General features: G+C 45.1%; 1 protein-coding gene across 2 annotated transcripts in view; it reads right to left on the bottom strand.

Annotated features, from left to right (window-relative positions):
- BLTP3A (bridge-like lipid transfer protein family member 3A) overlaps positions 1-24792 on the bottom strand; it is a 35392-nt gene that overhangs the window by 4201 nt on the left and 6399 nt on the right. The window contains exons 1-20 of one of the 2 annotated variants that reach the window (XM_056361349.1): positions 16647-16783; positions 15907-15987; positions 14981-15019; positions 14405-14496; positions 14005-14194; positions 13434-13574; positions 12675-12845; positions 11403-11580; positions 10882-10968; positions 10133-10297; positions 9513-9655; positions 8602-8743; positions 7875-8068; positions 5582-7122; positions 5161-5357; positions 4456-4607; positions 4201-4348; positions 2892-3163; positions 1920-2028; positions 1209-1324 (exon numbers count right to left, since the gene is read on the bottom strand). In XM_056361349.1, the coding sequence (XP_056217324.1) occupies positions 1209-1324; positions 1920-2028; positions 2892-3163; positions 4201-4348; positions 4456-4607; positions 5161-5357; positions 5582-7122; positions 7875-8068; positions 8602-8743; positions 9513-9655; positions 10133-10297; positions 10882-10968; positions 11403-11580; positions 12675-12845; positions 13434-13574; positions 14005-14194; positions 14405-14472 (4014 nt within the window). In that variant the 5' untranslated portion in view covers positions 14473-14496; positions 14981-15019; positions 15907-15987; positions 16647-16783. Of the gene's footprint in view, positions 1-1208; positions 1325-1919; positions 2029-2891; positions 3164-4200; positions 4349-4455; positions 4608-5160; positions 5358-5581; positions 7123-7874; positions 8069-8601; positions 8744-9512; positions 9656-10132; positions 10298-10881; positions 10969-11402; positions 11581-12674; positions 12846-13433; positions 13575-14004; positions 14195-14404; positions 14497-14980; positions 15020-15906; positions 15988-16646; positions 16810-24792 lie in introns of those variants that run through there. The other variant, XM_056361348.1, reaches the window with a different exon arrangement.

Raw genomic sequence — 24792 nt, forward strand, 5'->3', positions numbered from 1 at the left:
ACGTGACCCAGTTTCAGTTGCAGAAATACTTGCCAACGGGTGTCTGCTGACTTCCGTACCCGTCATTAGAGCCAGCGATGGCTCTCTAACAACTACTTCCACCCAAGACTTCCTTTCGTGTTTCTAGGCATAGGAGCAAGACTCACAGTGGGCAAGGCTTTTTCCTGCAGCGCAGCTAGCTGATTCTGGCTGAAGACAACTATACAAAGAAAGCAGGAAAAAAAGAAAAAAAATGGGCCCTGAGCTGCGTTCTTCTTTTACAAGGGGTCCTGATACACCTCTTTGTTAAAATTAAGATGATAGCGGGAGCAAGAAGATGCTTGGCATTCCTATTTCTTGTCTCTAGGAACAAAGTCCATTCTGTCCTCTAACACTGCCAGTGAGATCCCCCTCTAGCTTCATGGCACAGGACAGTTTTTCTCTTGGACTCTCAGAAATACTTTTACCCAAGAATTTAGCCTTTGCACTTGCTCCTGTTAAGTTCAATAACATCAGAAAATAAACTGAAGCTAAGCTACTGTGCTGCTTATGTGCTCCAGTTCTGGTCAGGGTACTGTTTGAACGGGAAGAAGTGAAAGCCTCTGCACTAAATGGAAAAGAGAAAGATGAGAAATGATGTGTCACCAACTAATGAACAGAATCCAAAGTCCCAGTCCAGTCCTGTATCCAGTCAGCCACATTGCTCCCTTCATATGTATCTTTCCATAGCAAGTGATCAATTTACCAAGCAGACCTGGCATCAAACAGGCAGTATAATTAGAGAACGCTTCATATTTAAAAATAAACCAGTCATCTGAATTCCAGGTATACGGATCAAAATGGAAAGAAAGTTCAAACTGAACAGCAGAAACTTAAGCAACTGAGACTCCCTGGCTCTAAGACTTACTCTGACAAAATATCTCTCTCTTTGTGGGAACCTCCCAATTCTTGTTTTTCCAACAAGGAACTGGACACAGTGGGAAGATAAGAGCCAATAAGAAAACTTTCCAGATTTCTGAAAGGGAACAAGAGGCTTTTTGTTGGGCAAGGTACCCTTACCTCTCTGAGTGACTGTAAAAGAAGGTACAGGCTGCTTTTGTGTGCACTCCCTATCTGCAACACCCCACACCTACCAGTAACTGCAAACACATAAAGACAAAAGATTTAATTTTCCAGCCTACTGCCAGCTCTCTAAGTTGTCCAGACAGCAACAGGCAGTGGTGACTCACCTGCAGTCCACGTGTTCCTGCTGCTGGGGCTGCCAAGACACACTCGGCTGGGGCCTTCTGCTCCTGAAGAACTGACACAGGTTTTTCCTGTTTCAGTGAGCCTTCCCCTTGTGGAGCTGGAAAGTAGCACAGAAAACATTCAGGTGTGGACGTTTATACAACAGGGTTCTCAGGACAAAAAGAATCTTTTTTTCTTTTTTATTACTTTTTTTTTTCTTTTTTTAAACAAGGCAGGGGGGAATCTCATTGCCATTTTAAAATGGAGAAACTAAAGCCAGGGAAGCAGCAGTAATCTGTCCTGACTGTGTGAGCTCAAGGAAACATCAGGCATGAATTCAGGCTGCCAGTTCATCGTTTTAGGTATTAACCTGCTCTGCCTGAGGTATCAAATTTGCCATCCAAACAAAACAACAAAAGCAGCAAGAATGAGAGAGGCAGGAATGCATGCATCTAGAGATTAACCCAGCCGAGCAGCCAAAGAACCTGGGTGCTTGCACTGAAGACAGACGATTATTTGCCCATTGTGGCAGCAGTGACTGCAGAGAACAGAAGCAGTGACCGCTCACACACCAGAGCCCATCCTTCCCAGCAGCAACCATCACATTTCAGTTTCAGTCTCCTGCAGCACCAGGCACAGCAGAGCACTCCACCTCCAGCACAGCCCGAGGGGTGCCAGGGGAGAATAAAACAAGTTTTCCAGATGTTGCTGACCTGTTACATAGAACACCCCATCATCTTTGCGCTTCACAATGACGTGATCTACTGCCAAGGTGATAGGAACAGGGCCGGGGGATGTTGGGTATACCCGGGGGCTGTCATCCTGGAAAAAAACAAAAGCGGAGAAGATTAACTGCTGTGACAGCTCTGGCAACTCTGCAAAGGATTCCCCTTGCCCCCAGCCTTCACAAGAGTAGCGTTACCGATTGGCAGCACTGCCAGAGCTCACCAAGGTCACCCACCATATGGAAAAGCCTGGCTTTATATACAAGGCTGCATGTGAGTCTTCATCTGTGTAGAAAGCCCTCCTGCAGATCAAACCCAAGTTCTGTCATATCCATAATAAAGGCTGAGGAGAGGCCTACGACCATCTCCCTGAAGGCTGCTTTCACAGTTGTTATCCTACAAATTCCTGATTCAAACCCCTAGACAATATTCCTTAGTGGAAAAAAAAGGGGCAATATCCCTGAGCCTGGAGTTTTTCATGCCGCTATGCAGCGATACTGGATCCTGCTTGTCAGAGAAGCCAAAGCGTTGCTTTCAAAAAGGTTTAATCAAGTCCTTCTGTCAGTGCCCCCCTCCTAAATACCAACCATCTCTTATGTAATATTTTTCATCTGTAATTCTCTAAAAGTTTACAGAAAAGGTCAAATATTTCCCATTTCACATAAGCGCTTGGAGGAAAAGGTATTTAATTCTTTCCCTTGAGTCTGCAAAACAGGTCACCAACAAAGCTGAAGAGAGAATCCGAATGTCAGGCTCCCATTTCTCCACAATTCGATCACTCAATTTCATTGTGTTGCTCATTCATCCCTAAGGCAGTTTTTAGAAGCAAAATAAAACAGTATCAGGAAAACAGGACCCCTACAGGGGCCAATAACAATCCTACAGCATCCCTTCCCAAGCAGAATGAGCTCTGCCCAGGCTACCACACCAGGAGGAATCTCTGCTTCCCCATACACTCACCTTCAATGTGATTTTGGCATCCACAACTTCTAGCTCCATGGGGATCACCTCTGGAATTATTTCATCCTCAAGAAAGGGGCCAAGGTTGGTAAGGAAGGACATGAAGAGCTCTGCTGTGTAACTGTGGACCAGCATATGAAGGAAGCCATTCTGAACAGCCAGCGGTGAGTGCACAGCCGCACTAGGTCCTACTTCAACACGTAAGCACACCTCTGGCTGGGTCTTACTCGCTTCAGGGACCGAAGGCTTCTCTATACCTGGATCTCCTAGAGCTACAGCAGAAAGATCTCATTGCAGAAGATGGCATCAGTAAGAAGATACAAACTCAAAATGGCTATCTTGAAAAGCCTTTTACTTTCCAGATGCAGAATGGAGTTCACAATGACAGAAATGTGTTTAAAAGATGTGTAGATGTGGCACTTGGGGACATGGTTTAGAGGTGGACTTGGCAGTGCTGGGTTAACAGTTGGACTTGATGATCTTAAAGGTCTTCTCCAGCCTAAACGATTCTATGATCCTACGAATCCCAATTTCAAATGCCTAAGAGTCCACATCGCAGGAACTAACGCCAGGAACTGGACCATTTAAGCCCCCAGACGCATCCCTCCCTCTCACCGTCTCAGCACCCTTTAAAACTACCCTTCGTTTTGCATATAGACGGGTTGACCAAACTCACTCGTCACTCCACTCTCTCCAGAGCTGCTCAGTCTTTCCAGTGCCCTCAGCACCACCCGAGCCTGTGTTCCACTTTGCCCCCCCGTGGCCATAGGCATTGCTGCGAAAGGGAAGGACCAACAGTCCGAGCGCTGCTCAAGCTTTCACTTGGAAGTTTTGGGTTGTTGTTGCTTTTGGTTTCATTTTTTAGAGAGTTGGATTGTTGGGAGGTTTTTTAGTTGGAGTTTTGGTAGGGTTTTTTTTAATTCGAATTTAGCTCTGGGGAAGTACCCTAGCCCAGAAGCATTATTCTCAGGGTCAGAAAAACTTCAGGGTTTCCCTAGATAGCTTTATTCACTCTTTTAATTAATTTCCTAGCAGCAATTAAGAAAATCCCAGTCAACGATTACTAGGCACCACACAGCTTGGCTGTGTAGGCACTTTGGAAACATCTTTCAAATACCAAATCTGAACCACTGACAGATTCTTGAGCATTCACATTCCCTCACACGCAAGTCATTTTTAGTCCTAAGTACACTAAATAAACGTTAACACTGAAGCACCAGTTAAAATATTCTCCGAGGGTGGCCAGTATAAAAATGAGTTATAAAAGTGCAGCTATAAAAGCAGCAGACTCCAAGAGGCAGCGTCTTACCCAGATAGCCCCGCAGATACTGCCACATTCCAACGTTGTTCAGTTGCTCTGGAACCACGTTCATTACTTGTAAAGCAAGAGATAAATCATCACCTCGTGCCTCTATTCCACAGTTCACCTCATTCATCTTCAACACGAGGACGGACACCTGAAACAGCAAGCGACAAGCTCACGTTATTAAAATAAACACCACCGCGCGGTTCGCTTCCAGATTCCCTCAGAGACAATATTACAGTGAAAAGGAAGAGGACTGACCAGCTGAAGGCTGGGGTCTTCACTCTGTGAAGTCGAGCTGTTTATTTCAGGAGATGCTCCACCCTCGTCCTGTGCCATCAGACTTGTTCTACTGCCTGTGTGATTGTGGACCTGAGGAAGGTGCCCTGAGGGAAGAGGGTCCAGGCTGGGTTCTGAAATGGAAGTAAAACCAACAACAACAACTCAAGTCTGTTTCTTTTCCTGGTTCTAAGAAGTTAAGATCTCAGCATCTGCCTGAATCTCATGGCCTGTCAGCTCGTACCGTTCTCTAGGGAACTCTCTCCAGCTCCTCAGATGAATTGAAGCAACACAGAGCTGAAGTGAAAGACATCCACTGAAATGCTCAGTGTATCCCATTTCCAAACATCCTTTACTAAACCCTTCCTAAATGCTGTGTAGCATCCACCCACCTGCACACATTTACAGCCCTTGCTCTAGTACGGGCAAATGCCTTCAAACACCACTGTTATGTGCAGGGGTCACTCTCCCCCCCTCATTTATATCCCCCATCTCAAAAAAAAAAAAAAAAAAAAAAAGACATCTATAAAAGCAGAGCGTGCCATAGTGGGTGAACTACTCATGACCTTCAAAAAGAAGGAGTGACACAAGTGAATTCTGTACAAACACAGTGTGACTCAGTTGCCCATAGCAGAAAAGCTACATCAAATAAGAGTGGGAGAGAGGAGAAAGCCAAGCGCTCGTTACCAGAGTCTGTGAGCATCACAAAGCCATCGCTGCCATCGCTGTCCACAGAGAGCCCATCCTCAGGGCCGCTCCCGTCCACAGACGTAGTGTCGAAGGAATGCTGGGATGCTGTCCTCTTCATGGAGAAGAAACGCATTCGGCTGCTGCTACCCCCGCTTGGAGTCACTGCTCCCTCTTCTACTTTGGGCACAGAATCCCTACCAAAAAACAAAACCAGTGATAAAGGCACACAGCTTAGCCTCCAGATTGTACAGATATCGGGCTGGACTCTGAACACTTGCAAGTCAGACCTTGGTGTACTTAGACCAGCCCCATGAGATGGAGATCTATCTCTAATCTGAATGATATGGAAAGAAAGGGAACAGTCGACCTACGCTTCCTCCCTGCAGCCCAGGGAAGCACAGGAGGATGGTCCACTCACTTGGCTGGGGGGAGAGAGAGCATCTTCTGCATGGTGGAGGTCATCTTCTCCCGGCTCAGGCTCAGAGCATCTTTTGTTATAGACATGGCTTCTTTGGTGAGGTCCATAGTCACATGCAGCGCTTCCTTTGTGGCATCCTTTGTGATGTGCAGTGCACTAGACAACTCCACCTCTATGTTCTTCAAAGGGATGAGTTCTGCCTGGCCATTGAGAGCGATGTTTCCTCTCCCCACGGGCTGCGTGTCTGAGGTTGGGCTAGAAGGGAGAGCAGGAGGGCTCTGAGGGTGGCTGCTGGCCTCTGCTGGTCTTTCTGCAACCAGGGCTTCCACAGCTTCATGTGCTTCTTCTATCAAACCTTTCTCCTCTACACTCTTATCAGGTGGAGCTGTACTCAGAGCTCCACCACTTGCAGACCTTGGGAATCTCTCCAGTGGTACTCTGGTACCTGTATTTTCAATCCCACTGTCCTCTGGGACCTCTGAGGCACTGCACGCTCCCTTCTCTAAACCGGTCTCTGATTGCAGCTCCTTCTCTTCAGCTGCCAGCCCCTCCTTGCTGTCTGAAGGTGAGAGCTCAGAATCAATCAGGCTTGTTGTGTCCGAGTTGAGGGATCTGGGTTCCAAGACAGACCCTGGTGCAGGGTTCATGAGCAGGGCCACTTCGGCACTATGGAACGTAACTCCTACACACGCGGACATGGGATCTAAAGGAGACCCAGTCACTTCCTGGGTATCTTGGGCCAACTGCTCCTGTAGCGTTTGCAGAACTTCTTTCATTCTGAGCAGCACCAAGTATTGGTAGTGGTTGAGCCGAACTTTGACGTGAACAGATGAGGACATAAGCACATGGATATCAGCAGAAGCTTCCAGCTCTTTAGTATCTACTCCATCATCAGTTTCATGGTCAGATTCTCCCAAGACATCCATTGTCTCTGGGACCTTGTAAATGTTCTTCAGATCCTGGTCAGTCTTTGATCTTTGGCAAACCCCATGTTCTCTGGAAAGGCTCTCATTCTTGGAGTGATTGCTAAAGCTGGCAGAAGGCTTGATTTTCAACTCAGAGGTGGCCAACTCCTGTCGTTTAGATATCTGCGCTTGCCCCCATCTCTTGGGAAGGCAGGCCCAAATGGAAAGGGGAAAAGGGTCAATAAAGCTAAGGGCTCTGCCCTTTGAGCTTTCAGCCCCCTCAAAGTCCAGGGAAAGCTCAGTGAAATTCATAGACCACAGATCTTCAGAGGCAGAGGTTTTATGTAGTAGCTGGGGAAAGCCCGGCTGCTTCCGAGGCCTATCATCCACCTCATACGCATGGCGCAAGAAAAGGGTGTGGAGGAGGCTGAAGTTATCCTGAGACCTTGGGAACTTAGTGTAGCTGGAGTGGAAGAATTCTGAACTGGCAAATTTACGGAAGAGGCTCTGGAGGTCCTGACAGCTGCAGAAGGGAGCGTGGCGGGTGTTGGTGGCTGTCATCTCTGACGTGCAAATGCAGAGTGTCTGTGGGCGATCTTGATGATCAGTGACTTTCTTCTCCACAGGGATGTTAAGCTACACAGAAGAGAAAAACATTACAAATAAAGCAGTTAGAAGGGAAATTAACAAGAGGCTTATCCTGGCCGTTCATACGGGAGGTCAGGTGTGGGATATATAAGCAATTGAGATGCCTTGGTCTCTACTAAAATCCCAAGAGCTGGACTACACTCTCCATTTGTCCCTAACTGACAAATTAAATGAAATTTACAAATCAGGGAAGAGGAATCAGATGCGAGGGAATTTAAACTGAATTTTATTTTAGGTTCTTTTACCATCCATGGCCTTATGTAGCAGCTCAACTTACAACTTTCGCTTCGATCTTTCTCTGCAAGGACTTACTACACATTCAGGCCTTTAAGCCCCCTCACAAAAGTGCTAACAAGGGTAGTCACTGACACACGCCACAGGGCGTCAACACAGCAGACGTAGGCCCACTGGGAATGATATGAGACTCAAAGTTGTTTCCAAAGACCAGAAAACAACTTTTGACTACTTGAACCATCAATTTCTCCTCGAAACTATCTTCATAAATACAGACTTGCCTGCCTATTCTGGACTAGAACTCAAGCACCTGTTTTACTGCCCACAGATCCAATCAAAACTAACACAAGTGGTAGACAGAAGAAAGTTAAGGGCAGGCAGAGTTTGTATTTTTCTCATTCTCATTTTCTCATTCTGGACTCCAGCTATTTCCTGGTCTCATGTTCCTTCCACAAAAGGGAGGGAGAGAACACTGAAGACTGGGAAAGGAAAGAAATGAAAGGTACCTTCAGCCGAAAGCCATCCAGTCGAACATCAACATGCTCATCACGCTTGCCTGAGTCCTCCAGCTTGTAGATGGCTTTGAACTGCTCCAAACTGCGATAAAGATCCAGACAGAAGAGGTTTATCCAGAGCACGCTTGCTGTATCCAGGGTAAGCATCAGGCCATTCAGCTGTACATACAGGTTTGGGCATGGAACTAGAATGAAACAGAATCAAGACAGATGAATAATAACAGAAAAGGTACTTCAGATGGTCTGCAGCTCAGTGTATAACCTGCGCTGACAACACCAATGCAGAGGGCTTCAACACCCACTGGAGGACAGATCTCTGGATGAAAGGGAGAAACTGTGGCGTACCAGAGAAAGGAGGGGTTCCAGGCTTGCATCAAGCCAGCTGCAGAGCACCCAAAGCAGCCTAAAGTCCTACTCCACTGCTAGTCAGTAAGTGCTGGGCAGACAGTAACTCCTTCAATACGTTCCTGGATACGTTATTTTGCCAGCACAACTTTGCCTCCATATTTTGCACCAGGCAAACTCTATCCCACTTTCCCCACAGACAAAAAAACCAACAGACAACAAACCAAGAAACTACTGGAAAGGGAAACATCAGAAAACTAGACAAAAATGGACATCCAGGAAATATGTAACAGGGTTAACACACCTAAAGAATTAAGAGTTGACCGATTCTTTAAGAAACTTATGAAGGAAGGTGCTAACCTTGGTGTATTACCTGGAAAGTCCTGATTGTCTGGGAAGTAATACTCTGTGAATTCAATATGGATTGCAGAGACCTGATCAGGAAGTTTGAAGACTTTTCTACTACATGAAAGCAAGGTGGAGGGTTTCTTACTTTGCTGACCAGCTGTAGAAACCTGGAAACACAACAGTACACAGTCGTGCAGAATTCAGATTTGGCAAAACAAAGTGTCCCAGTAACCCTGCAGTCTCCTGTATTAAATCCATCTCATTTACACATCAAACATACTTTGCTTTCAAGTAAAAATAAAACTGTTTTCTACCTGCTGATATTGCCAACTCCTCTCCTTTGAGGGAATTCAGCTTTTTATGTCTCCTGTCACTGCTAGTAAGAGCCATGACAATCAGAACTAGGTGATGTGAATAAACAGAACTGAAATCTATTGTAGCTTTCTTCAACACCAACAGCATGTTGGTAAGTCCATGACAGTATCTGGTGCTGCTTATGCTCTTGCAATGGTTATAGGGCATATGGATATAGGGCCTGATCCAGTCTAGCGATGCTATCTGTCCTGGGTCAGAAAGTATGAGGTAGGACTTACTCCTCCTCTGTCAAAAACCCCTAAGCTCACTGTCTTCTCAAATGCATGAAATGTTTTACCCTGGGCCTGCCCAATGCTTGATGAAAGTTTAGATGTGAACAGACACAGTGTGCAGAAACTCTGTGGTTAGGCACGCAGTTTCCTCTGAACATGAAAATGATCAGCAGTTCATACTTGGTTTAAAAGTTTTACATGCAAAACAATAATGGCATTTGGGCTCTCTGTGCAGAGTTTTGATTGTCTTGGATGACATAGGATTTGCATGATTTATTTGAATTGTATCAGATTAAGTTCATTTTTTAAAAATGACATTAACATCTCCAGACACTGCTCAAATCCCTACCTGGTGAACATCCAAGTCATCTACTCGAACTACCACACAGCTGGATCGAAGTCTGTTCCAGGGAGGGTGCCGGAGTCGTGGCAGACTTGTGGGAGGTACACGGCCTTTCTCTAAGGGACTTTTATGTGGACTCAATGTAGTATCTGTGGGGATGGAAAAGCAGAACCAGCAGGGTTTTACTAATCTACGTTGCAGCAAACTTCACCATCAATACCAACACATATGTTGCAGAGCAGAATTAACAGCCCAAATATTAGAAACAGATGGACACAGCTAGGCAGGAAAAAAAACTTAGGTCTTTTGAAGGAAGAACACTGTGAAAGGCAAGTCTGCTCTGTAGCAAGAGGCTTTCAGCATTTCATTTACCCCACTTAGGGAGAAACTCAGTAAATAAGTTAGGAAAGTGACCACTGCCATCTGTCCATTCTTGCTGCAATGTTATTACAGTACGATAGCCACTTTCCTTTACCATTACAGTTAGGATTTTTAGTGCGCTATGGATTTCTGCAACAACAAATCAGCCTGCTAAACCAGGGAAAGGTAACTAGAGGTATTGCTAAATGGAGCAAAATTGTTACCATCTCCTGCCTTACGCAGCGAGTTTTCTCAAATACCATTACCTGGTTTCCTTTTGAAGGGGGAAAGTGGAGTCTTGGCAAATGCAGGGTCCATTTCTTCATAAAGCTTCTCAATCTTGCTTTGAAATTCACTGACCAACTTCTTTGCCCACTGTCCCCGTGTTTCCATTGCTTCACTGTACCTCACCCAATGCTTGCAGGGATCTCCTGCACGAAAGCAAAAATCCTGGTTTTAAAAATGAGTTCCTGGATACACACAACCTTCCTGTGCCCTTCATATGTATGCAAACCTGCACAGCATTCCTCTTTATTGATATCAGATCTGGAGCGTGCAATATGCAGCGTACTGAGTGCTTGTGAGACAAGTGCAGGCTTTCACACAACAGAGCTGGTCCTACCAGCAAGCGTTCCAAATTCAAGGGTTGGGAAGAATTCTTCCGTTAACCACAAGCAGATTTTCTCCTGGGTTACATCCTATAACGCTTCCAAATTGATTAGGCACACATAAGAACCAGATCTAGAGCTTAAGCAACTGAAAAGAAATCCAGAGTTTCGACTTTATGTCCTTACAACAGACAGCAACTTATTCCTGTCTTTGTACTCTGCTCTGCCAGCACCTTGTCAGTCATCTGCCAACAGGTAAGTCAGATTAACCCTGCCCGTGAGCCTTTAAGTCCCAAACCCTTTGTGTAGCCTTTCTTCCAGTCCTGCCTGAAGCCGTACAGCATCACTGTTCTTCAAATTCTTTTTTTATCCCACTCCTCAAGCTGGGAGGCCACATGCTCCCCTACCTGCCCTGTGGAAAGGATAATAGTCAAAAGCCATCCTCTTGAAGGTCAGCTGCATGGCACCTCCCAGCATCCCATGTTTCAAAGCACCTGTGGAAAACAAAGAAAACCACAATCAGCTCTGCAATCCAGGTTCTGGATCCAGGAGAATTCAGAACACCACCGCTTTGATTGCCACCACTGATAGACTGTCACCACGGCCAGTATTAGGGTATGACCTTCTAGAAAACGGTATCAAAATCTTGTCCTAAGCAAGGAAAAGAGCAACTGAATGCAACAGGCCAACAGCCCACGGCAGGGAGGTGGGACTAGATCATCTTTAAGGTCTCTTCCAACCCAAACCATTCTATGAATCTATACATAACTGATCTCTCCATCAGCCTGAACAACTGCCCATTGTCTCATTGGGAAACGGTAATATGAAAGATTCTTGTTTTCAAGAGGAATATCCTCCAAGACAGAAAACTGATGACTGTATTAATGTTTTCCTCCTGCAGTGTCCTCCTGATGCTGCTCTCAGTTACCTGACTCTCGAGTGTGGCTGTCATCGCAGATATGCAGATCCAAGTGTGAAATGAGGAGGTGGTATGATGACTCTTTCATGTCATGCTTATCAAAGTATTGACCAATGCTACTTGCATTGGGGCTGACTCCAAACGGCTGAGACCAGGACTGCTGGGTACTTGGTGCAGGTGGTGTTATCTATTAGAGAGAGACAAGCTCGGTAAGAACTAATAGAAAGAAAAGAAGAAAAGAGAGAGGTTATAATGCAATTAAAAATAACTCATACAATCTTCCAGACTGCAAGGCATCAATTTATAGAAATTTAATTGGGAGTCCCGAAATCTGGATCCTTTCCTGTGTTCTCACGAGCAAAACTCTTTGTGATTCTGCCTCCTCCAAATCAAGCTACCATTCGCATACCTTGAAACACTCTTTTAAGACTCCCAGACAAAACGAACTAAGTATTCCTGATCACGCCTTCTATGTAAGCTCACTGCACTACGTGCATAGCCCTCCTCCTTCCCCAGAGCTTCCACCACCAGCCACAATACTCCTCTTCCCTCGCCTTTGTCTCAGAAAACATCTTTTGTCCTCTGCCTCATGTATTTATTCTGCAACATCTGTCAAACAATTACTCAGCAAAGCATTTTGAAAACAAATTGGTAAGGGAAGTTCAAGGTTACTGCCAGGAGTAGCTGTTCTAAGGTTCTCATACACAGCTAAGCTACGTGTGATCCAAAGAACAGTTGTAAAAATCAAGAGCTCCCATCAGAATATTAGGAAGAAAAAAAGAAACCCGAACAACAGCGAAATTGGATGCCAGTGTTCTCCCTTGAGCATCACAGCTCACAGTGGCTTTGTGTCATAATTTATTATACCACTCCCCTTCCCCAGGTCTATGCAGATTCTTACTCAGAGGCAGAAAAGATTATATTTATTGGTTATAACCAAACCAAATCCTCATGGGACCCTCTGCAACTTTCCATGCACCAGCCAACTCCTTAAAGCCATGCAACTTAACAGCACTTCTTCCCTGCCATCAGACAGAATCTAGCCTGTGACTGTACGTGAACATTCTTTAATGCTCATTGGCAACGAATCCAACTCCTTTGGTCACTTCATTACCCAACAGCCCACAACCCACGCAGTGCTGACCTGACACCAGGTAAGCCTACCAGCTCCCATCAGGGAGATGCTCTGTGAGCAAGGGCCAGATGCCACACAAACAGAAACTGTCTCGTTCACATCGTTTTTTTCCTGGAGGACTGACATCCAAATCACAACTCACTCACCTGTACAGACTCTGGCACTAAGCTTTTCCTCTGCTGGGCAGACTTCTCCATGGCTTCACTCAGGGACTCTGCATATTTCATCATTGCTTTCAGCTGAGAGTCTGTCAGCACCCAGAGCAGGTCATCAAGGAGAAACATCAGCTTAGATGCCACCACATTGCAATCTTTGGTCTGAAACAGCATGGAAGAGTCAGGGACTTGAAGGTTTGCAACCATATACATACATTCTTCATAACACACAGAAGCTGTAGCAGAAACAAGAGATGCTGCTTTGAAACTCATCTGAGAGAGAAGTTCTTCTCTGATGGATGTCCATAGTACCTCCTCTGAGAAAGCAGTCAAAGCTATCTCCTCTTTAGGAGGCAAATGCTCACTGTTTGTTTGTTGTTTTTTTTTTTAAAAAAAAAAAAGGAAAGAAAGAAAAAAAAAGATTTTTTTTTATCATCACATTTCCATTGACAGGTAAAAATAAGACTAGCAGGCTTTAATCTCCCAGTAAAGAGATGACAGCTCTCCTTGGGATGTTCGAACGGATTTAAAAACTTACTCCGTACATGTTATCCTCCCCTGGGAAATAAACTGCTTTGACATTTGGTAGGAACACAGCTGTCTCCAACAGAAAACACTGAGTGATACAGCAGCTTGGGCTCAACATTTGTGAGGAAAAAGAATGGTTGCTGTGGAACGTGGGAGGAATATGCATCATCACTGCACCAGGCACGGAGACCATATCCTGCAAAATATGGAGGGAACTCTCACCCTTCTCTTGAGAGAAATCTGGATCCTCCCCTGGTTGGTAATGAGTCTCAGAGGAGTAGTAACAGGATCCTGATCGCCATTGTCAGTGGCATCTGCTTCTATCCGAAGTGTCTGCCACGTGAGCTCTTTGAACGTCAAAACCTACCCAGAAGGAGAAAAATTGAAAAAATGCTGAGATTTGCAACAACTTCAAGGAAATAATAAATGTTTAGAAGGTGTGGAATGAAACAAGGCCACAGAAGATCATTCAACGCACTTTTCTTCCGCGATCCCGGTACAAAACCAAAATCATGTCCCAGGTAACATCTAACTCCCCCCCACTCCACCCCCCCCCACAAACCACAAGGGCATTCAGAGCTTCTCCAGATTCGTTCACTCGGATCAAAGGATCCCAGAGAAAGCTCTGAACACAAGTCAGCTCTCAGTCACCCTGTTCCAGCAAACAGAAGGCAAGCTCACCAAAGCTCCCTACCCTCCCTGTATGAGAAATCAGCCCAATTACCCCACAGGATGGGGTCAGCACGAGTGCCACTGTGCACATTATGACAGGCAACGTAAGACACCTCCTTACCTCTCCCCTCTGTGGATCAGTAATGCGGGTGAGCCTCAAGTCGCTCTGTTGCCAGTTTGGGTTGACACTGTAGCCTTGGAGCTGCCATAGCTCAAAAGAAGCATGAAAGGCCTTGGAGTGAATCTTGATGGTGATGGAATTGACGACAATAAACATCCCTTCCACGACTTTTTCAGCAAAGCCATATTCACTGCAAAGAGAAGATCCCTCCAAGTCATCACCTGCTACAACAGAAGTCCCAGCAGAGGCAAGCTACATACAGAGAGACTCCACAGTTTATAAGAGGTATTAGAGCCATTTAAAGCTGACTGCAGAAACGCCGATAGTTAACCACTGAGAAAAACGGCCACCCACACCCCGGTAGCATGTCAGAAAGCAAGCACAGAGCTCAGGGTCTGACCTTTGACCTGCAGCAAGAGCAATGGGAGACTGTCCGTTGGGTGGCCGAGGCTCTTCACATGTTCGCATCTCTACCTCCACTTTATCCAAGTACTGTAAAGGCAGAACACAGGACCAATACATAGAAGACCAAAACTCCAGTTCAGCCTACCAGCCTTAGGTCTGAGACTCTAGGGCAGGGATAACCACATTCTGGACTCTCTTGACTCCAGAAGTCTCACATGTTAAAATTTTCACATCAGCAGTGCCAGGATTGTTGGGTAATCTGGATCCCCAGAAGGGAGGTGGGGAAACAAACAACAAAAACCAGGCACAAGGTTGCCCTGGGCTTCACTGAGAGCTCATGGAGCTGAGGCTCCATCCTGCAGCGAAATACGGGTCTCGTGGGAGGTCACTCATCACCAAAGAGGATTATTCTCAGAACTCCCCTTCCCCTATCTGCTAAGGGCCTAGAGGATTTAGGTCAAATGACAATTTGAGCAAGCATTTCACAGTTTCCCTTTGCAGAATTCTTCTCAAGTAGGAGAGATTAAGAAGAGTGAGGAAGAAAAGGAACGAATAAGAGAGGAAACGTTACCAGGCAGATTGGGTGTGTTTTCAGCTTCGTCCACTGGATCTGAAACAATAAAGTTGAGGTTATAAGAGTTATCTTCACATGGAAAAGTTTGAGAAATTGCAGGAAACCATCTGAGCCCAAAGTCTGAGCCCCATTCCTCTGAGAAATGACCGCAGTGACAATCCATCATGTCTCACTGTATCCAGGTCAAACGGGCTCACACAGACAAGTGAAAAGACATTCCAGCCACCAGACCTACAAATCTAGCTCAGCTTTTGGATCTCACATATCACTCTGAGTAACAGATATTCGGCAGCTCAAATTCCGATTTTTCATATTCCTCTACGGAGAATGTTCTTGGCCTTAGGGAGTCTACAATCAATTGCTGCTGTTACTGGAAGTCAGGTAACTCTTTTGAAGACTATGCACAAACCAAAAAGATCCGTTTTATTTCCTTACAGCAACACTTATTCAGCAGTTCTCGTAGGAGGGAGAACAAGTGTTTGTTACTAAATTAAGCAGATCTGACTCTAAAAACAGAGCGGATCAGATGAGTAAGACAGGCTCATTTTTATTGTCACTTGGCAGAGTAGAACCGTATTTCTTTTACAGCAAGTCTCTTCGAGATACTAAAAACTTTTGTATTCATGTAACACAACTATGGTTAGTACCAAGTGAGATTAAGCAATCTGGCATTTCATATCTACTGAAAAAAAATAAATTTTTTGCTCTAAAAACCACAAGGAGGAAGCATTTCTAAAAGAGTTTAGTGTGCAAAAGTGCAAGTGCATGCACAATTTCAGTGACTATGCATGTAAATGGGTAACTGTGGGCATAAAGCCTGGCTGACTGCAGAGAGTGCAGCTTTTCACATGCACTCTTCACGCATCTCTTACAAATTGCATTTTCAACAATTAAGGCTTAAGTTCAATTTATTTTTACAATACCTCAACAGCATAATTAGGCTTTCAGAGAACTGCACTCCATTTCTCTCTGCTTCCCATGCCTGTTGGAGGTCTGTGTTGCTTCTTTAGCATTATAAAAAAAAAGTCGGTGTGGGTAAGGGAAGACACAGAAACATCCTCCATTAACAAAATAGCAGGGAAATGGGAGGGAATGACGACACAGAGAGCTCTGTAAAACCCCGAGTGATATGGAGGTGATGAACAGGGAACGACTGCTCACTATTTCTTCCAATAACAGTACCAAGAGGTTATCAACTAAAACTAGTATACGCAGGCTTCATACAAGCAAAAGCAGATGCTGTGAAACTCTTTGCCATAGCACACTCTGGATGTTAAGCAGGTCCAGAAAGCATCTGATCCAATTCCTGGAAATTCAACAGTGGCTATTAAATACAAAGACCTCACTGCTGGCTTAACAAGCCACCTGAAGGTGAGGAAGGACCACAGCACACCTTCCCTGTGCTTCTCTTAGCATCCTCCACCATTTGCTGCTGGCCACCATCAGGGGCCAAACGCTTGGCAAAGGCAGCCTTTGGTGAAACCTGCTGCGTCTGTCTCCTAGCACTCAGACAGCAAACCCCACGCCTAAAGCACAGGGTTTGAGATGCAGGGATCACCCCACATGATGATTCTTCATCACAAATTCCCAAGTGACAAAGAGAAGCTGCCACTGGAAGGCCTCAGCTGCGTCTGGGGACACGAGCGCAGGCTCCTCTGCTCACCCTGATAGATGCCTTGTTACAGTAGACGCGAGTGATGGCAAGCCAGGTGGGCAGCTCCAGCACATTCTGCAGCACCTCTTCATCCAGCTCCAGGTTGGTCAGCTGCCCCTGCCCTTTCAGCGTGCTCAGGTTGATTTTGTCTGGAGAGAGATTCTTAGTAAACCTACAAGAGAAGAAAGAGGAGACTCTAAAAACAACTCCCAGCAAAGCTGCTGAGACTATTGGAGCCTTTATGAGAGCTATTTTAAGTATAAGAATCTGCTCGTTGTTTTGTTAAATGCTTTCTGACATTTTTAAAGCCAGGGCATGTTAGTTGCTCCAGAAAATGACATCTTTACACTTTGACATTTGAAGGACTTTTTTTGTTTGTGTGGTTTTTGTTTTAAATCAAATTCAAGCCTGAGAAACTGAAAAGTTCTTCTAAAGCACTGGCAACCCAGAAACCAGAAAAATCACCCTAGGACAAAACCAAAGAAAACTAAAGCCAAACTGCAACAGGTCAGCAATTTTACTCTTCCCCTGGAAGTGCCATATCAGCAGTGAAAAGTTTATCTATCTAGATTCTTTTGTAAGTTTTTGACACGGGAAAGTAAAAGAACACCAATAAATTACTTTTATGTCTGCCTCTTTAAACACCAGTCTCGCAATTCAGCCTGCTCTCTGGTCAGCAGGTCCAAGCATGCAACCTAAGCTCCTGTCCTCCTCTCCTTTCGGCAACCAGCAGCTGCTGCTCTCTCTGGTTTAAATTCCTCCTCCCAAGGGCTTCTGTTGTTTCTGTCTCCCTTGTGTGCAGCCAAGTACCTTCAGACCCCTTACGTGCCCAAGATTTAAATGCAACAGGTGAAAAAAATTCAGCAAGGTTGCTTAAGGGAAGTGTATTCTGGCGTAGAGCTGAAAACCTCTGACTTTACTAAAACCACCGTGGCCCCTAAGGAACCAGAAGAGTGAGTTTAGAGGACAACAGATCACAGAGGCTGTGTACGTGTCAGCAACACCTCTCCCTACCAAACCACCCTTCTGTGAAGAAGGGGTGGCCACCAAGGGAGCAAGGCAGCTTGCCCTCCACAGTCACAGTATTCAAAGTTGAAGACTTCCCATCAAACAACTTGCCCACTACTGAAGCCAGGCTTATACCACACATTCCTCCATGCTAATGCTAATTCTAATTCTGCACAGTGCTCCAGAAAGCGGAAGAGAAAGACCCGATTGTCAGTGTAAGCAGGATTAGGCTCTTAGTCAGTCACACGCTGCCATTCTCTCTCCTTTCCCTGCAGCCGCAGCGTGGGCTACTTCTCTGTGAAAGGCACAAAGGGCATCTTGAAAAAAGTCATTGCTAAAAGAGTGGAAGGGAGGAGGAACCAGAGCAAGGCTGCCAGCTCATGTGGCCACCGCAGCAGCACGAAGTGTGGTACAAAACTGGCCCAGGTTGCCCGAGCAGCTGCTGGTCAGTCAACCCAGGGCCTCTGCGGCAAACACGCCGCTCCAAAGCGAACGTTTTGTTAGGAGAAAGCCTGACGGATGGCGAAGAGCCACTGACGTCAACCCTATGCTACTGATGTAGCAGCTCTTGGAAGAGGAGGGTGGCACCAGCAGCTGTGAGTCTGCCTACTACTGCTTTTTCCCTTGATCCGTGCCACTGTAGAGTCTCCAGCTGCCACAGAAGCCTGAGTCAGACGTTTGCTGTGCCAAGCTGTCACCTCCCTCCCCGGAGCCGAAGGTACACACTGACAGCTGAATAAAGTTTATAACGCACCTGCCAGCATCTCAGGCTGACACATACACGTTAAACTTCGTAATCCCTTTAACCAGAGCCCCTCTTGTTTGAACACACCCAGGAAGGCCGCCAAGTTCAACACTGCTTCTCAGCATCTGTACAAAGAAGTAACATATTCCAGAGTGTGCTACAGCAGCTGCTCTGCTGGCAGGGAGATGCAGGGATATGCAGACTGTAAGATTTGCACTTGGAGTCCTCTTGTGAGCACCCACTATCTCAGACACTGCTGAAAATTAGACCAAATACCTCCAGAGGCAATACATGAGGATTCTTGTCTCGTATTAGAGAACCAGCTGTGTAGAAAGCTGTTGTAATCATGTCCATTTGGGACTGGATACTAAGAACAAAACAATCTGAACAGGTAGGCAATAAAAAGCACTTGGCACTGTTAAGTTCACAGGCTGCTGTGGGTAGTGATCAGCTTACAGGTGGGGAGAGGCTGAGGCACAGAGCAGCTTTCTCACACTTGCAAAGCAAGGATCAAAACCCTGGCTGCTTAAATCCTCATCCCAGGCTAAGCATGCTTAGATGGGGAAGCTGCTTTCAGCTGGTAATGCAGAAGAAAAATATAAGGATATGTCTAAACCAGGGCATTACTGTTATGTAGCGTGTATGTGTATCAAAAAAATAAAAAACAGTAACAAGGTGAAAGGACGCTACAGCTGTGAAACGGGACACTGGTGGAGAGAGTGGTATGAAACATGATCCAGCTAAAACCAAATAACTATTTGTAACCATATACAGGGCAAGGCTGCAGAGATCCCGCCCAACAGGTAAGAGAACCACCATGAGTACTACCAGGCTCTACAGAAGAATCCTTTTCACGAGGCATTCTAGATGCACCAAAATGTGCCGTTCTACCCCCAGACGAGAGGTTACAGCCCCCACCGATGATGGGACAACAAAAGCCACAAGTTTTGTACACAAAAACCTAAAAATGAAACAAATTCTCTCTTCTAAGCCACCTAGTCTAAATTCCTGAAGGAATTCCTATTACTATCACCCACTCAATTACTCTCCTTGTAAAGGAATCTGAGCTCTTAAAATGGAATAATCTTCACATTTAAGACATCTTGATACACATAACACATGTTAGATGGGGCTTACAGGAGGAAAACAGATGAAGTGTTCCTGTGAACTCGGGAGTTCATAGATGCCAAATCTTCATTACTTCTTGAAAAGAACTGCTTTGGTCACTGCCAGGGGAAGGAAAAAGCAGTGAGAGCATACAATTTTAGATGTTTGTTGGCAGGCTCACTCCATTCATACTCATCAACAGTAACATTTTTGGCAGCATGGATAGCTGGCTTAGAGAAAAGTGAATGAAAATGGTAGCTATTAGAAAAACTGACTGTGGGATATTTGCACTTTTTTTTTTGTGCAACTCCAACAGAAGTCACGTAGAGCTAAGCCAGTAAACTCAAAGGACAGCACTCCTTTTGAGCTTGCCAGGATTACCATGACAAAAGTCAAACCAGAAAACCTTTTTCTGTCTTTTATGGAATTGTCACTGCAGTCACAAGGGCATTTTGCATCTGTGTTACACTTACATGAGCACGCATGCATCCACACTAACAATACCGTGAGCAACATTTTGTCTCTGAAAGCATCTGCCAGCCAGAAGCTGATCTGCTGCACAATAGCCAGATGGACCATCACAGCCACCAGCATCCACAGAAAGCCTTCAAGTGACTGAAAAGGTCTTGCTGCATTCACAATCAAGGCAACGGGAAATACGAGCTAGAGGCTTGGAGCAGCTGTAGCCAGGGAAGACTGCTAGGTCAAGCCTAAGTCTTAGCCCAGCGGTTTGCGGAGAAGAGTTCTCCCTGCGGTCTGTTTCCCACTGTTTCTTTCCATTTTAGATGTCATGAGTGTTAGGGCTCTCAATCAACATTCATAAGAAGCAGAGTCATTAACAGCGCCACCCTAATTTCATAGACTGAAGGTCTCATCCTAAGAAGCTAACAACACCCAGATGATTTAAACCTCAAGATCTTCTTGGGATTCGGCCTAAAAGAATGATGATTACTAATTACTTACAGAAACCCTCAGCCTTCTTGGTCAGTTTCTGAGATCATGATTCTATTTACTCTGAAGCCTCATTTCAGGTTTTAGATGGGGAAGGCACAGGAGGGTCAATCTATTTGCTGAATCATCAGCTTGAATATATATATATAAAAAAATGATGTCAATACTAAAAGTATGACTGTCCAACTCATCAGCTTGCATATTGAGAGGCCACAAACTCACTGACTGCAAGAGAGAGTTTGGCCAAATCTGATTGCTGGCCTGAAGCCAGGCTAGAATCATAAATAATAAATTTATGTTCAAATTTGTAGCTGTCTGGCCACGCTGTCTCCAACTGAACAAATACATAGATAATGCCAGGAGAAGACGTCTGAAATCATAAAACTTCTCTTCAGATCCATCCATCTTATTACCTTGCAGCCACGTGGTCCAGGAGCCCTTCATACGCTCAAACTAGATTTTCTGCCTCAGCTTCTTCTCCTGCAGTTATTCAGTAATCACTGCCTATTGTATGTAACCACTACCTACAGCTAAACACATTCATTTCTATTAATATCTTTGTTACTATGGTTATTATATGCAAGAACTAATTAGCAGTACACCAGTGACCTTGATTTTCCTTAATGACAAGCATCATCAATTGGCAGAAGCAAGGAACTGTTTGGCTTGCAATCCCAGCCACAATTGCAGATAGCAGATGGAAAAATACTCGAAACCCAAGTAAGCCAGGAAGGGGGTAACCTGTCTGCTGCGAGCTGAAAACAGACAAGCAGTGCCGAGGGCCCCAGGGAAAGGGCTGCAAACAAGGTTCTTGCATTCATAAGAGTAACAGCAAGGGAAGAGATGAAGATTTTCTGCTTTAATTTGGAACATTTTTTTTTCTAATTTGTAATGTAAGCAACTACGACAGAAGGACAGAAACTAGACACGGAAAAACACTATATTCTGGCCAATGCAGATTTGCTCCTTTCCCAAAATCCTTCCCAGAGTCTTGCCCGGTTTAGTTTGGACAGGCTATTCAATGGAAAGATCTTCTACAACCCAAAAAACTGTGATAAGAAGTTTTAAAATAAGTGGAAATGTCTTATCTCAGGAGCCAAAGAGCACGTTTACTTGGAAAAAAGGTTCATGACTGGTAGAAGGAAAGGTCAGTGACTTCCAAATGCAGATATATTTTCAAGGAAGACAGCAGCAGAAGCTTGAACTGCAAGATAAATGTCTGCGAATGAACTGAGAAAACATTTTGGAGGAAATAAAAACTGGGCAAGTGATCAAAACTTCTCTAAGCAAGGAGAAAATAGCTGCCTCGAAGACATATAGGAAGAAGAAGTAAAAGCCCTTTCAGGAAGAAAAGACATTTTACTTACTCAAGCTTTTGGTATAACTGTGGAACAATCTGTCTGGTGAGCATGCACAGTACTACTCAGGGTTGAGAGATTCAGGGTTGCAGATGAGGAAGAGAAACCCACTGAATTAGCAGAAGGCGAGACTAATTTATGCGCAGTATTAGACAGTATCTAGTACTAATCTGGTTGGTATCAAACAACATTCAGAATTCAAGGGAATCTGACCGATACCAAACTAACTACTTGTTTAGAAGACAGAAAGCACCATGTCTTACTAATGAAAAATCGTCTCCGCTACTCCAGCTCCCCACTGCGTACAGCACTAGCGTGCCCCAGATATACGGCTAGGCAATAATATTTTCCCGTGTGGACAAAGAGATCCCAGCGCAATAAGCCTGATGACTTCGCCCTACTTAAGTTACCCAACAAACTCTGTACACATTACAGTGTAACCTGGTAACAGCCTTTAGCACCATCCTGGTAGGCTCCCTCCTCACCAGAGCAAATTTAAGTGCACCAATGTATGTATGCACATGCCGCTGGTGGCTTTACGTTATCAGCTTTCTGTTTTTCCAAGCGTCAGCTACACTGAATAAAAGGCTGGACCACAACCACACAAAGCCAAACACAGTTTCACATGGGCCAAAAACCATCTTGATTACATGAGTAACCACTTGTCTTGGCTCTAAGTTATCTACTGCCCTACGACATGGCTAAAGTAAAATCAATTCAGAGTTCAACTCGCAGTGGAAAAAAAAAAAAAATAAAAATCAACATTTCCAAACAGATCAGGAATGAGACTGAACTATCACACAAAGCACTGTCAGCTCACTCCTCCCTGATGTCTGCATCCTCACTTAGGTCCCTGCGAGCACTTTCTTGTCCCAAACAAATGACTCTTAAGCATTCTGAATACTAGAAAACTGCAAAGGCTCCAGCCTCCATGCACTTCTTGCACCACACCCACTGTCAACTACTTTGGTACTAGGAGACCTGAAACCAGAAGCTAATCTGAAAGGAAAAGAGGCCGGCTTTTTGGCAGGGGTTGAACTCTGCCTCACTGAAGAACTGTTTTGCTATTTCTAGCTCATTAGCTGGAAGCTCAGTGAAGTTTAAACGCCAGCTGCCCCATGCTCTGAAATCTGGAATGCAAACCCTCCGTCAGCTGCCAGGGAATTTCCCAAGACAAAACCTCAAGCAAATAACAACATGTGAAAGAAAATGAGGAAGCCACCTAAATAAATGCACTGGTCAGAAGCACCGCTTCCCAGATTTTAAGGAAGTATTTGTCCTGCAATCAAATCTGCATTTTTTATTCCAACCTGCAGATAATAACAGGTTATTACATAACTCAGGCTCAACTGAGCCGCTGCAGAGAAGGTAAGGGCTCAAGGAATCTGGGAGAAATAAGACAAGGGGAGAAGAGTCATGTTTAATAACCACTTTTACTGACCCACTGCTTGGGCTGAAGAGTAGCAGGGGTGTGGAGAGATTCCACGTGGCCAGCAGGGCCCTGCAAAATCCAGCAACTGATGCAAGGATATTTCCAGCTGCATTGGCCTCCTGAGCTACCAAAGCGCCATTTATTTTTACTCCAACAAGAGTCTATTTAGCATTCCTGAAACGGCACATGCTTCTCTCTCCAGCCGACTGGAAGTGGTTGGAAGCACCTTGCATCCAGCAGCTGACACACGCTTCCTAGAACCGACCGTTTGGTTCTTCTGGTAGACTGCAGCATAACAATCCTGGGTTTAGAGATTACTATCTGTGAAAGGAAAATGCCACGTCCTGTTAGACGCGCATTCTCTTTTCCCACCCATCTTGAACAAAGAAGCAGTAGTTGTTTATTACTTTACTCCATAATAGCCTGGGGTTCTGTCTTTCCATCAAGAATTCCTCCATATTAAAACTTTAAAAATTAAAGAAAGCCATCAAAATGTACTAGGCAAATAAGAAATTTCCAAATTACCATGTTACAGGGTTTGCATCCAGCCTTAAATACTTTGCTAGACACAGCATGTAAGAACGTAAACTTATTACCAGTGGTCCAACGCTCGGTACCGCAGCTTTGCCTGACGGCCTGCAAAATAGCAGCCACTGCTGGGAAGGAGACTTGACAAAGCTTCTTTCTTATAAATTGCCTCAGAGTTTCTTGCCATGAACTGTTTCCACCCCATTCCCAAAACCGCTTCTATGCACCAGGGTTATTTTCAGAGCAACGTACAAACTGGCTCGTTATTATCATCTCTTCTTAACCACTGGGGGAAACTATGACACCAAATGATTAAGCAACTTCCCCACAGCCCCACGAAGCAGGACGCTGCCGACTGCCCTCCAGACCCAGCCGCACACCCTACGGTGGGGGAACTGTGGGCATCTCCCATGTGTCCCCAAATCCTCCCACCTTTTGAGACACATGTCCTGCCGCTCTCAGCCACGTGGAGGATCAAGGTGTAAAACTTACAAATTCAGGGAGGTTACCAACACCTGGGTTACTCAGACTCTGTAACGTACTTCTGTTGCTCTACTCCTCTTCAGCCACATCAACATGTGTGGCAAGCCCCTTGCAGGTGTGAGCGCACAAGCACATCCCTCCTCTCTGCTGTTCTCTGCCATTGTCAGCGCTGGCTGCAGGACAGGGTTATTTCGGGCTTTGGCTATCAGATTTGTTTTTCAAACCTTCATGTTTTGCATTCCAACTTGTGCGCTTTGTGGCACTTGGGCACCAAAGAAACTATTACCTGGCTAAACAGAACGCACTGAAAAGCAGGAACAGAATGCTTTGCAAATGGAAAAGTAACAACTCTTTTAATGTCAATTTTTAACTGGTAGCAGTGTTGTGGTTTCATGTATTCCCCATAGCTGCAACAGCTCTTTTAGGCAAATTATCCTTTGCAGTAGAAATTTCCCTGATCTGAAGGAGGGTACTAAAGCAGCTAAAGCCAAAATTGCAATGTTGGTCTCAATTCTAGGAGAGATTCTGTCCCAGGCAAAGGTT

Source organism: Falco biarmicus, chromosome 16 (genome assembly GCF_023638135.1).
Source record: "Falco biarmicus isolate bFalBia1 chromosome 16, bFalBia1.pri, whole genome shotgun sequence".
Taxonomy (NCBI): domain Eukaryota; kingdom Metazoa; phylum Chordata; class Aves; order Falconiformes; family Falconidae; genus Falco; species Falco biarmicus.